This window comes from Equus quagga, chromosome 13, assembly GCF_021613505.1.
Source record: "Equus quagga isolate Etosha38 chromosome 13, UCLA_HA_Equagga_1.0, whole genome shotgun sequence".
NCBI classification, from domain to species: domain Eukaryota; kingdom Metazoa; phylum Chordata; class Mammalia; order Perissodactyla; family Equidae; genus Equus; species Equus quagga.
In genome coordinates, this window is record NC_060279.1 from 53,105,065 (window position 1) to 53,122,389 (window position 17,325).

The following is a 17,325-nucleotide window of genomic DNA, read 5'->3' on the forward strand; positions in this document are numbered from 1 at the left end:
GGCCAGGACGCCATGTTCGTCTGCTCTGAGCTGGGACGGAGCCAGGCGCTCTGACGTGCCCTCCCAGCAGAGCGCTCCCCTAACTCCAGCTGAGGGCCCACCGTGCACGGTCGCCCTTCCTCCTGCTACAGACGGGCTAGTAAAAGGCTCTCGCTCCCTGTCAGTTTGGGGCAGTTTGTATTTGAAAAATGATCTGGCCCTCTCTCCTGCTGTTGCTTGTATTTGCCACTCCATCTCAGCAACGTTCCGTGTTTTCTGTACCCGTGGTGACAGTGGGGAGCGCTGCGTCCTGCAGTATTTCCTCAGCTCTGACAGGGTAAACTCAGAATGTTTCCAAACTTAATTAAGGTTTTAGAAATTCTGAGGACTGTTGGCAGGGGAGTGCCATAACAAATTCCATTTAAGACAACGTGAAGTTATAAAAGAGAAGGTCTCTTATTTGTTTTAGTGGTCCCCAAATGAATTTTTGAAAAAGAATTTCTGAAGGAGAAGAAACTGCAGCAGAACCAGAGCTCCTTTTCTGTGACAGCCATGATGATCAGTGCTCCAGTCCCATCAGCATAAGCTGTGCTGCATAGCGGGAGGAGCCGTGATTTTCGACTGCAGTGTAAATGACTGACACCGTGTACCAGCAGGGAATTAACATGACACGTGCTTCCCAAACATTGTCTGGACTAACAGCGCTCCTTGTGCTTGCTAAGTAGGACTTGAGACTTAATCCTAAGCACTGTAGACAAGCCTGGCAAACACTGCTCAGCTCCTACCTGACTGGCCCAGAGACACACCCTCTGCTGTCTGTCCTTACAGCCCCCAGATCTTGCTTTTGTTTCCAAAGGGAAAAGACACTAGAGCCAGGGGATCTGTGTTTTTATAATACAGGGTTGTTTGAATGAGTTCTTTCAGGGGGCTTGGGAGGCAGTGGGAGGGGCTGTGGCCGTGATAAAGGCCATTATTGATGTGTTCCCATTTTATGCTGCAGTGCAGTTTTACTATCCACAGTTCTTTGACTCATCCATCTCCAAGATGGAAATCAGTTCGCCAAAGGCATATTAAAATATTTTTATTGTCCCTTAATGTATCCTCCTTATCTTTCCATCACCTTAAAGTGACTGTGGGATTAATATTTTTTAGATCTATTCATACCTTTGGGTGAGGAGAGGGTTCTTCTGCTGCCTTTTGAAGCCAGACATACTCCGGCACACTGTTATGTTCCACTTGCAAAGCTAGATTGAAAAGTTTTCTCTTTGGAATGCTCCTGTTCTTGTGTCCCCATAGGGATGCAAGTATGCTAGGTTTGGGGGGTGGGGGGGGTGATAAAAGTGCTCGGTTACTGTCCTTGCTTTCTCCCACAGAGCCACCTCAGCAGTCCGAGAGCAGTTGGCTGGCTGCCCTCCTCCCTCTCTTGGCCTCTAGTGTTCCTGCCCCTCCCCGGCCCCGCTTACAGAAGTGGAGAGAGGATGGCCAGCCGAGGCCCAGCCACCGCAGCAGGGTACATCCTGCTGCATCACGGCCCCTCTCACTAGGGTGCGGGCTCTGCCTTGCTTTTCTGGAAGTGGTGAGGTATCAGCACTGAGCAAGTCACAGCCTTTTCCCAGACCTCCTGGGACCAGCAGGGGAACGTTGCTTCCACAACCCTGAAAGGTTATTGCAGGGCTTTGCTGGATTTCAGAGGAGGGGGTAGTTCTGCTGAAAAGCATTTTTTTCCCACTAGTGCCTAAATAGCCATCATTTATTATTTCACTCATTTATATTACACCCTTACTGCTTGTTCCCCCTCTACATGGAGTCTTTCAGAACGGAGTTGGCCAGGTTGCTTTCCTTTCTTGGATGGCCAGGGATAGGCAACAGATAATAGGAATGCCCTGGGCCCCGTAAAGGGGGCAGAACTGGCTTTGCAGCAGTAGCACAGCGATTTAAATGCCTCTTACAGGGATGCAGCCTATAACCTTGGCCTTACTTTCCAAGTGCAGCAACCCAATGTGCTAAGCAGCTCCAGCTTGATGTCTTGTGTAGCAATAGGAAGAGGCATCTAGTAGTTACGTGCTCACAGTGTGTTGACAAGGGAGGTGTGCTTCACACCCCTGCGCCCCAGGAATGGCATTTCCCCATTCTCAAAGATGACTTTCCCTTCTGGGTGAGTCCTCCGTCTTCTATTCATCCTTTACCCAATGTTGACAATCTTGGAAGTTGGGTTTTTGTTATATGGTAGTTATTTTTCTTCTTTTTTTGTGTGTATTTGGGGTGGGGAGCAGTAATAGGAAGGGGTTCACCAAAGGCAATTAGATGGACTTATGTGAGTGGCTCTCTTGAAGGTCTGTGGCTTTTCCAGAAGGCACAGGTGTGGAATTGTATCACGGCCGTATTGGCATGCCCTTGAAGAGACCAGGTGGCTACTTAAGTCAGAATGCTTGCCTGTAAGGCTCGAGGCAGGTCCAGGAGGAGGCACTGCTCAGAGCTGTCTATTCTTGGGTTTAGAATCTCCTTGCACAGACTGAATTCTCTTCAACCTGTGAGAATTTGTAGACCGTCCTGTAAACCTATGTGAATTATAGGAGCAAGTGATTTGTTTTGCCTTAATGGACCCAAATCCATCACGTAATTGTCTGACCCTTTGTTTTGCCTAGTAGCAGACACCATGTACAAAATGGGACCTGGCAGCCTGACAGTAACAGATGGCCTGGTGCCCACACAACACCATGTTATAGCACCAAGGTGTGCCACCTGTGGCTCCACAGCTGCCTGCAGACCCATGGATCTGCTGAGCTGGCAAGTAGTGGGAATCCACAGCCACTCTTGCAGGGTCTGCTGCCACCTGCTGAATGAGAGTGACTAGGCTTTTGCATAAGTGCACAGTGAGAAATCATCGAGCAGTGTTAAAAATATGTTACAATTGATGATGTCTACTCTGCTGGCTTAGCCTTGCTTTCTGCAGGGGTATTTTTTGAAGATATGTATCTCTATATAGCTATATGAGAGAGACATTTAATGCAATCTGTGAACAAATGATTTAAAATATTAAAAATTTTTGTAGAGAACAGGCAGTGGGAGTTACTCTAAACATCTGAGTTGGAAAATGAAGGCTGGATTTACTATTCATTCTGTGTTCCTGGCAAAAGGAGATTCAGTCTCTCATGAGCTTTTAAGCTGACATTTTATGTATTCTTATTTTATTGCATTAAGTATTGAGCTAATAAAATAACCAAACATGCTATAACACTTTATGAAAGTTCCCCAAATCTTGGAAAGGCCCAAATTTCAAAATTCCTCTATTCATCTTTTGGGCTTTATCAGTAATGACCATCTCTTTGCGCTTGAAAGATTCCTTGAGGCATTCTCTGTAGACACCACAAAGGGAGCTAATGAAAAGCTTGTCCACACCATCTGATAAGCCCAGCGGGATTTCTGTTCTGCCTGTCTGAAGACGGTATCTTACTTCGTCCTTCCTCACTTTCTCCTTAAGTAGCAGTTTTACCATTGTAAAAATTTCACTCAAGAGAAGGTTTCAGAAAAGTCGTTCAGAAATTGGGAAGAAGGTTTGGGAGAGGTTAGAGAATAGGTGTTTTACTCAGAATGAGCTGAAGCAGAATAGTGGGTGCAACTCACAATCCTGTCTTGATAGAAATCAGACACTTCTCCATTTCACTGTCTGAAGTTCTAATGAATACTTGCAGTGCTTATTGGAATTCTTGTTTCGTCTTGGAGCAGACCCTCTTGATTATTCTGTTTGTTAAATTTATGTTTTGGTCTCTGTATTTTGTTACCTTCCTTGCCTTCCTAGATGTTCCTGGGTGTTGGCAATGTTTTTTTTCAATCAGTGACCATTTTCTATGGTCACTGCTTACTTATGTCAATATTATTTTATTTGGAATGTTGGTTACAGATTTCCTACTAATTTGTGTGTATTGTATGTATTAAATGAGAGAAAATACAAGATTTTTATGGCACCTGCCATGTGTTTTGTCTCGTGTCGGATACCTTCTGGTAGCGTGGCTGGCCTCCCAGGTGCCTCACCCTTCATTTTCACAGGCTGGATTGTTGAAGGGGAAGGAACATGGTCTTTTGTGTTTTGAGGGTCATGTGAAATATGACTATGGCTTTGTGGGGCCAACTTAGACTGATTAGTTTATCTTACTTTGTTTTATTTTTTAATGGTCAAGGAATTTATGTGTTCTTCAGTTCAAACTGTTTATGTAACTGTTCAACAGATCACGTATTTGTTGTAGGTGGGAAGCAAAAAAATGTGAAAGAATCAATGTAGGCTCTTTTTTTGCCATCTTACTTTCCTAGCTAAAGTGGATACTGAAATTTTTCTCAGAGACCCTTATTTCTTAACAGTTTTCACTTTTGGAAAGTAAATAAGCTAAGAGAATTTGGCCATTTGACAAAAACAAACATCCTTTTGCCCACTGCCTTTTTCTACAGTGAGAGTCAGCTATTTTGCAGTCAGAATAGTTGTGTTCTGAAACCCAGAGTCTGCGTGGTGATTGAAAACAAGGCAGCTTCACACCCGTGCTTCTCTCCCTGAGCCATTTAAGAGCGCGTTTCACTGCAAGGTCCCTGAAATGTGACCACACGTTTGATAGGAGAATCGGCTTACCTTGCGGTTACATTCTGGGTTGTTCTCGGCCAGTATACGTTGCCAGGCAGCCCACTTCCTGTATTCAAGATGGAACACGTGGCTGGAGATATTGCTTGGGCAAATGTACAGTGTTTATTATTCCACAGCAATAAATAGTAATAATATTTTGGAATGCTGTAGGGTTGACATCTAGAGCAATGATTTCTGGCTTTTTTGTCTAGGACCCATACTAAGAAATACATTTAACATCATGACCCACTTCATACATACAAATAAGTAGATTATAATTGAAATAAAAATTTCACAAAACCATATTTACCCATACCATATATCTCTGTTGCATTTTATGTTATTAAAAAATGCTGATTGAGTTCATGACGCAATTATGAGTTCTGACCCACATTTTGAAAAACACTTTTAAAGGAATGCCCAAAACTTGACATTTATTGTCTTGTTCTTGACCTAACTATAGAGGCAGGGGGAAGAAAGGAATGAATATGCAAGTGTAAAGTATCTGTTTATCCCACCTTGATTTGCTGTGGTAATAAACAAAGTGGTAGAGAGGAAGAAGGTAAACAAGGGGTCAGGAAATGTGGATTTTAAGTCTGAGCTTTGCGAGTTACAAACTAGGTGGTCTTAATATGGAACCACAACATTTTAGAGTTGGTAGAAACTCTAGAAACCATCTCATACAGCTCTTTCAACTTTTAAACCTATATTAAGAACATACTTCAAAGTATGATCAGTTAAGTAGCATTGAGAGACAGTTTAGCATTGGGTTAAAAGTGAGGACTAGAACCAGATGTGTGTCACACACACCACAACAAAGTAATCACCGTCTCCATGTGTTAGCTCTTGTTAGTACTGGGATGCAAATTAGTATTCTCTGAGCCTTCAGCTTCATCATCTGTAAAAGAGAACTAATAGCTGATGAAGAAAATAAATTTAAGGATATTTTGCTCCCTTCCTAGTCTCCATCCTTTTAGAGAAAAAAAGAAGTTTGTCTTTATTTTCTCGATTTAGAAATTGACTGTTCTCCAAGTATCTCGAAAACAGTTGAGAACTGTGTTTGAATCTTGCCTCTGCCTCTTCCTGGTCGGGAACCCTCGATCAAGTTAGTTAAATGCTGAAATCTGTTTCTTACCTGTAAAATGGGGTGGAAGTGGATGCGGGAAAGTGGGGTGTTCATGTCTGTTCTTTCATATTGTTAAAAGATTAGCAATAATGTCTTACAATTGCTTAGAGCAGTCTCTGGCCCTTAATTCTTCCTGAATAGGAGCTATTGTGTGTCACAGAAAGCTTGAAACCAAAACCCGTTCAAGAAGCCAGTTAGAAGAGGATCTGTTTGCAAGATTCTGGTAGTGAGGAGCAGTATACAGCTGCAGAAGTCAGGAGTAGTTATCTTACTTTCGGGCCTGTAGATGTTTATGGAATGTTCTTAATATTGAGTGGGCCAGCAGTAGAAGGGCTGGGGTCAAGGGTGGGGGCACTGTGAGCAATGAAACAGTGCTTGTTGGGAAGCAAAGGGGATGTTAGTGATAAGGAGCTCTGGGGGTAATAGACGCCTGGCATCTCCGAGTGGGAGATGACTGCTGGGCCTTCTCTGTGCCAGGGGTCTTCAGTGTGGCAGGGAGCCCCCCCAAGGAGAGAACCCACCTCCTAGTTCACTCTTAATGCCCCAGCTCAGCTCTACAGAAAACCCATTTTCCGATAAGCTGTACAAGTGTATCTCTGGGACGAGGGCCATGAGAAGTGCCCCACAGAGAGTTGGAGGGAGAGGAAACACGCATGTGGAAAGGAGAAATTGAGGCAGAGATCTCTGGGAAACTTGGGCTGAGGCAGGTGTGTTTCTGCCTAGCTTTTTAGTTCTTTATTTTTGGTTGAGGTATGTGTTCTTTAAAAGAAAGTAACTGCCACTAGGTGGCACACAAATTTCGGCACTATTCTGACTGTATAAATTATTATTTTTAAGATTCTTTTCAAAAGATAGGTCACTAATGTGTTGTTTTTAAAAATAGAATATGATATGTAGCCTATTTTAGTGTTTCATTTTAGAAGAGACTAAAGGAAGAAGAGTTAAAATTCAAAATCTGCATATTTTGTAGGCTCAGTTTTTGCTGTAGAGAAAGGCCAGTTGTTGAGGTACGCAATGGCTCTTGGTCTTGGTTCAAATGTGGGTGAGGTCTAAAATTTGATTCTCATGCAAAATGCTTCATTTAACTTAAGTGAGATTTTTGGAATGTAGCTTTATAATGAGTATTTTAAAGAAGAGACTAATCTGCCCCAAAGCAATAGCTCTTTTCTTCTTTTTCTTTCTTAACCACTACTTGAAATTTCATCTGTTAGAAATTTTGGAATAGTGTTTCTTATAGAATATTATGTTTTTAAACAAATGTGTCTGATTATTGCTTTGCATTTGTGTTTTAATTTTGTGTATGTAGGTTATTTGTAGACATCGGTGCAGTTAAAAGAATGGAATGGGCTGATCATTGACTGGGAAGAGCAGAGGAAACCCAGAGTGGGGTGAGGGGCTCGGCACAGCCCTTCCCACTCCAACCAAAGAGAGAATGAGACCAGGCCTTGTAGGGCAATGGTTATCACCTCCCCACCTCCAAAATGTGACTTGTTTAGACAATCAGCTTCCCATAGCAGCAGCCACGAAAGGGTACAACAGAGCAGAGTCTATGCCTACGCTTTGTTCAGGAATGGCAGTCGATGATAATATTCCAGAGCTTTGTTTATAAGCTGACACTAAAGCCTTTAGCCATTGGAGACCACTCATGAAAGGGAATTCACACTAAAGGTTTGTTGACTTGATGTGATCATTTGCCGTGAAGGGTGTAAACAAGGTGTATTAAAATTCTGCCCATAATTTCATATCTGACTCCCCTGCGATGGCTAGAAGCAGGCATATGGTGACAAGCTGCCCTCTTCTGAATGGACCACATGGGGTCCTAGTTTTATGTGTTCTGGTTTATTGAAGCCATTGCATTAGTAGGTAAGTGACAGATGCCTCTCCTCACCCCGCTCCAACACCAATTATCAGTATAGATATTTGGAGCAGTCTTCCTGTCATGTCCCCAGCGCTGCCTAATTGCTGCCTCAGAGACTGCCGAGGCAGAGCCTGTGAGGGAACAGTTTCCTGGGCTGCTGGCCGTTGTCCCTGTCCATCCCAGTGAACTGCCCAGGTTGGGGTGTGACAGCAGGTGGGGGAGAATCATGGACCAATACCTAAGAGATCTGGGAAATCCATGAAGATTGGTAGTATTTTATTTAAATTTATATCCCCAGTCTTGTTTGGCCCCCCCCCCCCCACCCTTGTTTATTTTAAGAACCAGCAGCCTCATATCTGGGACTGTTTGAACAAAATATACTAAAATGTTACAGTTATTAAAATATAGTAAGTAATCAAAAGTTAGTTAATTAACCATGACAGTAAGTTCCAAGAAAACTATCAAATAATATTTTTTAATTTAGCGTGTCATTGTAAAAGCTTTAGTTTAATTCTACTTTGTATTATATTCCCCCAAAGAGTTCCTAAAAAAAAAAAAAAAAAAGAGCAAAAACATGGTTTTGAAAAAACCCGGTCATTTTGGACATGTATAAATACAACAGTATTGTGCTTCATGTGCAGGACGTTGTGTTTCAGAGTATAGGTGGGTCTAATGTATAGGGTGACTTGAATTCTTTCATGTTCCAACTGAGACTTTGATCTCTACCTATTAGTTGATGGATCATCTTCCTTGTTGCTACTTGGCCCTCACGCCCCAAGCTGTGGAAAAGAAACTTTACCCTTGTGTGAAGGGCAAGGTGTTGGCATGGAGGCAGGCATGGAAGCCCACTCTGTCTGCAGCTTTGACTGACTGTCAGGACTGTCCCGCCTCTCCTCCGTAAGACCTCAGCTTGAGCAGTGAAGACACTGAAGAGCAGTAAGGAGGTCACCCTGGGCGTCTCTTTGTTTAATATCACCAACAGATCTAATTGTAATAGAGTCTGATAATAGAGCTACATGTATGAACCTTGGGCCAAGTGCTTGGTTACATTATCTCATTAGTGATGGTTTTTCATATGAGTAAACTAAGGTTTAGAGAGTTTGGGTGAGTTGGCTAAAATCATTCCATTAGTAAATGGAGGCATCAGGATATGAAACTAGGTCTGTGTAGTTGCATTTTACAGGCATTTAACCTGTGCATATTAAACCAGACTTGTGGACTCTCTCCTCTTCACCTACCTATATTAAACAAGCAGCAGATGTCATCAGGCCTGAAATAGGGAGTACACGTGGCAAACCCCAGAAGAAATGTGTAAATAAATGATTTGGGGGTATCCCAGCCATTGACAAACAAGTGAAAAACACACAGATGAGTGGATGGTGATGGCTTCCTCAGTACTAGGAAGTAATTGAACAGAGTTAATTGAAAGTAACGAGAAATAAAAACTAAGGAACAGAGGAACTGTGACTGGTTGCATAGTAAAAGCTGTATCTATAATATGGGCCATTTAGGAATTTTGAAGGGCAATCTTGACTGTTCACATTTGATATGTTTACAGGACGTGGGACTCCACACTGTTGCCTCAGGGGGACTTTACCTTCTAACAATCATCATGTGCTCCCAGAATGAAAGAAACTAGGAAACATCTGTAAAAACCATCTATTTTGATGTTTTCGAGTTGAGAGAGTTTTGTAAGGGTGGGCGGGGTAGTAGATATCCTTATGTTTATTTTTTTTTCCTACAGTGTATGTTTGATTATTAAAAGGTTTATTTTAACCTAAGTTGTTTCATTTCTTTCCTCTTTCCTAGGGTTTCCTGAAGAATGAGAAGGACAATGCCCTGCTGTCTGCCATTGAAGAGTCCCGGAAGAGGGTAAGAAACGAACCCAAATGCAGATGTACACTGTGGTGAGGGCAGCTGCCAGAAGCGGGAGCCTGTTCCCAGGCCCAGCTCTCCTGTTCGGACAACTAGTTCACCAGAGGAGCTTCTACAGGGACCGTTTTTAAGGAAGATACTATGCTTGTAACTTTATGTGTATTTAGTGACTGAAATGCATCTGAAACACTGGACTAGTCAACTCATTATTAAATTCATCTTAAAGTGGAAGAGCCAGAAGTTGTTTGGTTTCCTTGTTATGGCATAAGTGGTATTTTGGTTTCTACTGAATCAGCAGTTCAGAAAAGCAATTATGATCAGTGATAATTTTCCTCAATTTCTTTTCCTTTTATCACACAATTTGACTTTCTCTGCTACCTTTTATGTTAACATTTTTTCCAAGCTCTTAAAAGCAGAAACCTAGCTTGGTGCTCAAGAGGATGGTAAATCAGTCAGGCAGAGCTGCCGTTGCATGTGCAGCAGTATTTTGCAGCAAGTATTCCCTCAAGATACTCAAATGATCGTTTACTTTGCTAACATATGAGTTATCTCCATTTGTTTCTGACAAGGATTAAAAGATCAAAACCCTTCCAAAACATCCCATATGGAGGAAGAGCTCCTGAGGCCACTGGGGTCTTCTGGGCAGGGAGGAAGGGTCAGCCATCACATGGAGCTGGTTCCAAAAGTGCATCTTTTCCTAGGAAGGAGGCTGGAGGGTCCACGCCAGTCTGCCAGCAGTGGTTGTCTCTGCAAAGGCAAGCAGGGGTGAAGGGGACGTCTGTTTTCATGTTTACTTAGATAACCCTTGTATCACAGGTATCTCAGTGTCTTTATTAAAATCTTCCGTGTGGGTGGAAGTGCCTCGATAGGGCTGATGTGAGTGAGCTGGGCAGCAGGGGGCTTGCCAGCTCTGGTTTATAAGAAAGTGTTCCAAAGGCATTATTTAAATGACTGATATGTTTAATTATCAGAGTAAAATTCCCTAAAATTTCATTAATTATATTTTTGGCAATAGTACATATTCCTAGAAATAGAGAAATTCATTTGATTCAGATTTGAAAATATTAAAAAAAAAAGCCTTTCTTTTTTTAGGTTCATACTTTGAGCGAGTTACCCACCAACATTGATTCTCCTGCTGTAAAGGACCAATAAAATTAAATTAGGATTGTCGAATGCCACCACCAAGCTTTATTAATCCATTTACCCTGCGGAATGTGTTTCTGGAATTGGCAGTCTCTGAACATTGTGCCATACTGAGACTAAATGTGCAGCCAGCCAAAACATTTAAGTGACATACCACAGTGCAAAATGTGTGCATATGTGTTTGTGAGGGAGATGTTCCCGTGTTGGGAGCGGCCTGGGGGGGACCTTTTACCTGTCTGGACACCGGGAGATTGCCGCTGAGCAAGAGTCGTTTTCAAACAAAAGGTGAGCGGCTTCCTGGCATTTTGGTGGTAATTTCATGTTTGAATAACTTGCCAATGTCCTGCTGAAATGCCAAGAAAACAAGCTACAAAACCACAAATGTGTCCTATCTTTTCCCATTTGGTGCATCCCAGCAAAAACAGAACAACATTATCAGAACATATGTAGAGTTTCTAAAAGCCAGCAACAGCTCAGTAATAAGCGGGTGTGAAGTCAAAGCATATTGCCCTCTTCCCTTTGTGAAAATGGGGTTCAAGTGCTCCCCACCTGTTCTTAATTCAGTTGCCCAGTTCTCTCCCTGCCTTCCTTTCTTAACTGTGTTCAAAGAGATAGATTTCTGCACATAACTTGAAAGATTCTGATTTAGTTTATAGTTTCTTCATTGCTTTGTCATTTTTTGTGGTTTGTCTTACCTTCCTTTTAATTTTTAGACCTCTGCACACCCTTCCAGATTATCTCTTCTCTCTTTCCCTTGGGTTTCTTTCCTCCTTTTCCCTGCTATTCCCTACCTCCCACCTCGCCTCAGATCCTCACTGTCCTTCTCTTAGGCCTTAGTTGAACAGCTCTCTTGATTCTCTCTCATTAACTCCTCTAGTTGACATTCTTCTTTGCACCTAATCTGGTGTTTCAGAGTGCGTCTAAAGGGAATAGGCTGGAATAGGGCAGATGAGTGGCTGATCATCCCTGATTAGCCCACAAATTGGATGTTCCATTATCTCTAATGTAATTAAGATAAGCTGGGGTTGGCATGGTCAAGGGAAGAGAATTTTAATGTTGGGCCGTTTATTTTTGTTTGAAGCCCCTTATCACACTAATGATGAATGGAACCATAGTGCTGTTCGTTCAGGTTGTGGGGCTGTTTCTAAATGAGTAACCTGGCATATTTCTCAGATGTATCTGAGGATTTGAGCCCAGAAAGCTGCCAGTTTTCAGAGTACTTCCTGTGTTCTCAAAGCAGGAGTTCTTGGCACACAGGTGAGCAGCCTAATTAACAGGGGATAGTTAATTCCCAGAGTTGTTGCTCTGACCCTTACATGATGCTGGAAGTCTGCCCTCACCGTCCTCATTCAGCAGTGTCTTTGGGTGGTAAGTTGTCTGTTTTCTTCATTTGCCTTTACTACTCTGCCGTTCTTTATCAGCCAGAAGATTTGTCTTTAAGAAAAACTCTTGTGACACTGTGGTGTCTTGGATCAATGCCACAGCTTAGTCAGCGCCTCACTTGCTGTTGCAAGCACAGAAAGCTGTATGGTATGCCAGCCTTCCCCCACCTCCTTATTTCTCCCTGCTCTGATCTTTGTGCCACATGGCCCTCCATTTTCCCTTACTGGGAGAGGCTTGAGGCTTAGGAGGTGGTTGGTTTGGCTACTTAAATAGGAAGAATTTTAGATGAAATTATGGTTCACTTGTCCACTATTTCTGGATACTTTCCAGGGAAACTACCCTTTCCCCTTTCCCCCACCTCACCTTTCTGTTCCAGCATACTTCTGTCTATTCAAAATGCATAGCTTTCATGTTTAAGTTCACTATGTAACAAGACAAGATGATTTTTCTCTGAGGGTTTTTTCAGTTCAGGCTGACTGACTGGAATGGTCCTTTCTGCCTGACTCTCAGTGAGAAGAAAACCAGGTGGAAGACTGTTTTTAAAATTTGCGATTGTTGTTTCTCACTGTCTTCAAAATACATATTAGAAAAGGGATCTATTGATAGATGGACCGAAATCAAACTTTCAAGGTGTGCCAGCCTTCTTCCTTATCATTTTTGTGTGTGTCTAGTGTCTGTCTTTTTCACTTTTTAGTAAATGTTGGTGCATACTCAAACATCCCATTTGTAGGAAAGGTATGTTTTTCTAAGAGTTTACCAAAGCTCGTGTGTATGGATATTATCAGTATAAATGATCTTCATTGCCAGAAATAAAGCAGGCATTACTAATACTCATTCCCTTGGTGCTGCCTAATTAGATGCGAATCTGATTGTAAATGAAATGGCTTTTTGAAAGGTGGGCTTAAGCTGATAGGGAAGCTGGGTCTGCCAATTAAAGAACAATAGGCTAAGAATGGTCATGATTCAGTATATCTCTGTAAGTTGCTTTGATTTCCTCCTCAGAGGTTTTTTTGTCTCCTTCCTTCCTCCCTCCTTTCCTTCATTCTTTTTCTTTTGTCTTTTCATTCTCAGTGCCCTTGTTTGGCAACAGGCTGCAGTGTCACCAGTAGACAGGAGTGAGATTTGCCAGACTTTTCAGGAATGACTGAGTAGAGTGATAAGAAATCTAATTGCAGAAGGCTCTCTTTTTCTTTTACTGGTTTGCTTCCTCCTATGATTTACTGTTTTGTTTATGTTTGTTATTTACTGTTATGTTTACTGTATGATTTACCTCCTCGTATATTTACTGTTCCTTAAAAAAAATAAAGACACTGGGAGAATCTTTTTTGTGTGTTATCTTAGATGCTTATTAAATCTTAAGATACCATTGACTTTATAATCCATCATTTTACATAATACAAAGAAAAAGTACTTCAATTTAAACTATGACATGCTATCAATTGTAATATGTAGCCTGATTTCAGAGATTTTAAAAAGATATTTGTCTTAATAAGCGCCTGAAAAGATATTCAATATCACTAATCATTAGGGAAATGCAAATCAAAACCGCAGGATATCACCTCATACCCATTAGGATGGCTACTATCAAAAGAAAAACAGAAAAGTTTTGGCAAGGATGTAGAGAAATTGGAAGCTTTGTGCGTTGTTGGTGAGGATGTAAAATGGGGCAGCCCCTCAAAAACATAGAGTTACCATGTGATCCCGCAACACACCCAGAAGTGTATACCCCCCCCCAAAATTAAAACCAGGAACTTCAAAAAATAAAATCTTTAAAAAAACGAAAGCGGGGGCCTGACCCCATGTCCGAGTGGTTAAGTTCGTGTGCTCTGCTTCAGTGGCCCAGGGTTTCGCCGGTTTGAAACCTGGGCGCGGACATGGCACTGCTCATCAGGCCATAGTGAGGTGGCGTTCCACATGCCACAACTAGAGAGTGACCCACAACTAAAACATACAACTCTGTACCAGGGGGCTTTGGGGAGAAAAAGGAAAAATAAAATCTTTAAAAAAAAAAAAAAGAACTTTAAAAGATGTTTGTATACCCATGTTCACAGCAGCATTATTCATAATAACTGAAACGTGGTGACAACTCAAGTGTCCATGGATAGATGAATGGATAAACAGAGTATGGTATATACATACAATGGAATATTATTCAGCCTTAAAAAGTCAAGAAATTCTGCATATGCTACAATGTGGATGAACCTTGAGAACATTGTATGAAATGAAATAAGCTAGTCACAAAAAGACAAGTACTGTGTGATTCCACTTACGTGAGGTACCTAGAAGTAGTCACAATCCTAGAGAGAGGATGGTGGGTGCCAGGGGCTGGAGGAAGGAGGGAATGGAGAGTTGCTGTTGAATGGGTATAGAATTTCAGATTTGCTGGATGAGAAGAGTCCTGGAGATGTGTGGTGCTGATGGTTGCACAACAGCGTGAATATACTTACTTCCACTGCACTGTACGCTTAATGGTTAAGATGGTAAATTTTACATTATGTGTATTCTACCACAATTAAGTTTTTTAAAAAATGTGTTAGACTCGATGAAATAAGGAGTATATAGCAAACAGTCGTTAGTAAATTCTTTAAGGAGATTTTTTAAAGTAGATAGTTTTTGCTCTATTTTTGGGAATATGGAAGATCTGGGGGCTTTGAATTTCTGTTGAACTTTAAAGGGAACTCTGTTCTTTGTTCTTTTGTCTGGGTCATCTCTCTCTGCTCCTCTCTGACAGACCTTTGGCATGGCTGAGGAGTACCATCGAGAGTCAATGCTGGTCGAGTGGGAGCAAGTGAAACAGCGAATTCTCCACACACTGCTGGCATCAGGAGAAGATGCCCTTGACTTTACTCAAGAAAGTGAGGTAGGTTGGGTCCAAAAGATATACCACTATTAATAAAAATGTGAGGTAAAGAATGCTTATCTCCTTGCCCACTGGCAGTCTGGGCACGGCTCATCAGTCTCTCCCACCTGGAACACTCTTCACTTGGATGCCCACGCTTGCCTGGATTTCCTCCGTGTCTGGCTGCTTCTGCTCAGCCTCCTTTGCTGAGTTTTCCTCAAACTCCTTAACCTCTAGATGTTTGAGTGTCCCAGGGCTCAATCCTTGACCTGTTCTTGTCTCTCCCTCAGTCACTGCCCTGTTGATCTCATCTGGGCTTGTGACTTTATATACCATCTATGTGCTGAATGCTCAAGTTTACATTACAACCCCAAACCCAACTCTTATCTAGTGGCCTTCTTGGCTCTGCTTGGGTGTCTTGCAGCCATCTCAAGCTAAACATGTCCAGAATTGAGTCATGATAGCAGCTGCCCCCCACGCCAGCCTTCTCACGGAGTTTCTCATCTTTATAAATGGCAAGTCCAGTTTTTCACTTGCTCGGATCAAAAACCTCAGATTACTTTTTATCTTCTTCTCCCACCTAGTCTCTCTCACGTGTTGACAAATTCAGTTAACCCTACTCTCAAAATACGCCCAGAGTCTAACCACTTCTTACCTCCTCCACTGTTAGCACTCCAGTCCAAACCACCATCATCTCTTGGTCAGATTATTGAGCTTGCCTCCTAACTGGTTGTTTTAGATATCTTATTGCTATGTAACAAATTACTCCGAACTGTAGTAAAACAAAAGCATTTAGTGTAGCTGGGTGTTTCTGGCTCAGGGTCTCTTGAGGCTGCAGTCAAGGTCTTAGCTGGGGCTACCCTCATCTCAAGGATCGACTCAGGGAAGATCACTCCCAAACTCACTCATGTGGCTCTTGGCAAGCCTCAGGTCCTCTCTGGCTCTTGACTAGGGACATCAGTTCCTTGTCCTGTGGGTCTCTGTTGTGCTGCTCACAGCCTGATAGCTTTTCCCCCCAGAGCAAGAGTGAGGGATCTGAGGGAGAGCTAAAGTACTCTTGAGACAGAAACCACAGTCTTTCTATAACTTAGTCCCGAAAGTCACCTCCTATCCCCTCTGTTCAAAGTAAACCACTAAATCCAGCCTACACTCATGGGGAGAGGATTATTCCAGGGCTCCAGTCCCAGGGGATGGGGGTGTGGAGACCGTCTTAGAGGTTTTTGACCACACTTGTTTTCCTGCTTTTGCTCTTGTACAGTCTCTTCTCAACAGAGCAGCCAGAGTGACACTATTAAAACACAGGGTAGATCAGTCATCTCACTCCTCTGCTTGGGTCCTCCAGTGACACCCATCTCACTTGCAGTAAAAGCCAAAGTCTTCAGCATGACCTCTAAGTCCTCACCTGCTCTGGTCTTGTTGCCTCCTCTCCAAACTCACCTTATGCTCCTCTCCCCAGTGCTCTTGCTGCTGCAGCCAGACAAGCTCCTGACAGCTTCCTTGAGCAGAGCTGGCAGGCCTTCTCCTGCCTCAGGTCCTCTGTGCTTCCTGTTGCTTCTGCCTAGAATGCTCTTCCCCCAGATAACTGCGTGGCTCTCTCCCTTCAAACATTCACCCAGTGCCCTGTCGGTGAGGCCTTCTAAGGCCTTCGCAGCTGAAATCCCAACCAACCTCTTCCCAGTCAACACTCCTTGTATCCCCTTTTCATGCTGTATTTTTTTTCTTAGCCCTCCTCCCACATACCACTGTATATGTTGTCTGTCTTTATGTCGCTTGTGTCTCTCGGCGGGATGTGAGCTCCATGAAGGTAAGGAGTTTTGTTTGTTTACTCTTGTATCGCCAGTGCCTAGATGAGTGCCTGGAACATAGTGGATGCTCGAGAACTATTTGTTAGACAAATCATTTGGCTCTAGCTAACTTTGTGCTAACTGAAGTATTAGGGATTATGATTTTACAGAGGATGTGTTAAATAGGGTTTCTTTTAATTGCCAGTGTTCATTGATTGGTGGTAGTGCTGAGTTGACAGTTTTCTCCTCATTAAAATCTTTTTTTTTCTTTTTTTGTGAGGAAGATTGTCACTGAGCTAACATCTGTGCCAGTCTTCCTTTATTTTGTATGTGGGACGGCTCCACAGCATGGCTTGACGAGTGGTGCTGGGTCTGCACCTGGGATCTGAACCTGTGAACCTCATGTTGCCAAAGCAGAGTGCGCGAGCTTAACACTACGCCACCGGGCCAGCCCCAAAATCTAATTTTTAAAAAGGCAGTGTAGAGGCTAGCCCCGTGGCCAAGTGCTTACAGTTTGGTGCGCTCTGCTTTGGCAGCCTGGGTTCATAGGTTCAGATCCCGGGCGTGGACCTACTCCACTCGTAGGCCATGCTGTGGAGGCATCCCACATACAAGGTAGAGGAAGATTGGTGTGAATGTTAGCTCAGGGCGAATCTTCCTCACCAAAAAAAAGAAGGCAGTATATTTATATGATTCAATAATTAAAATACCCTGTCCCCAAAAGCCCAT

The 17,325-nt window shown here is 42.8% G+C and overlaps 1 protein-coding gene across 2 annotated transcripts in view; it reads left to right on the plus strand.

Annotated features, from left to right (window-relative positions):
• NUP93 (nucleoporin 93) overlaps nt 1-17,325 on the plus strand; it is a 102,101-nt gene that overhangs the window by 54,123 nt on the left and 30,653 nt on the right. For both annotated transcript variants that reach the window (XM_046682800.1, XM_046682801.1), the window contains exons 4-5: nt 9,382-9,444; nt 14,705-14,833. In XM_046682800.1, coding sequence (XP_046538756.1) covers nt 9,382-9,444; nt 14,705-14,833 — 192 coding nt within the window. The remainder of the gene's footprint in view (nt 1-9,381; nt 9,445-14,704; nt 14,834-17,325) is intronic.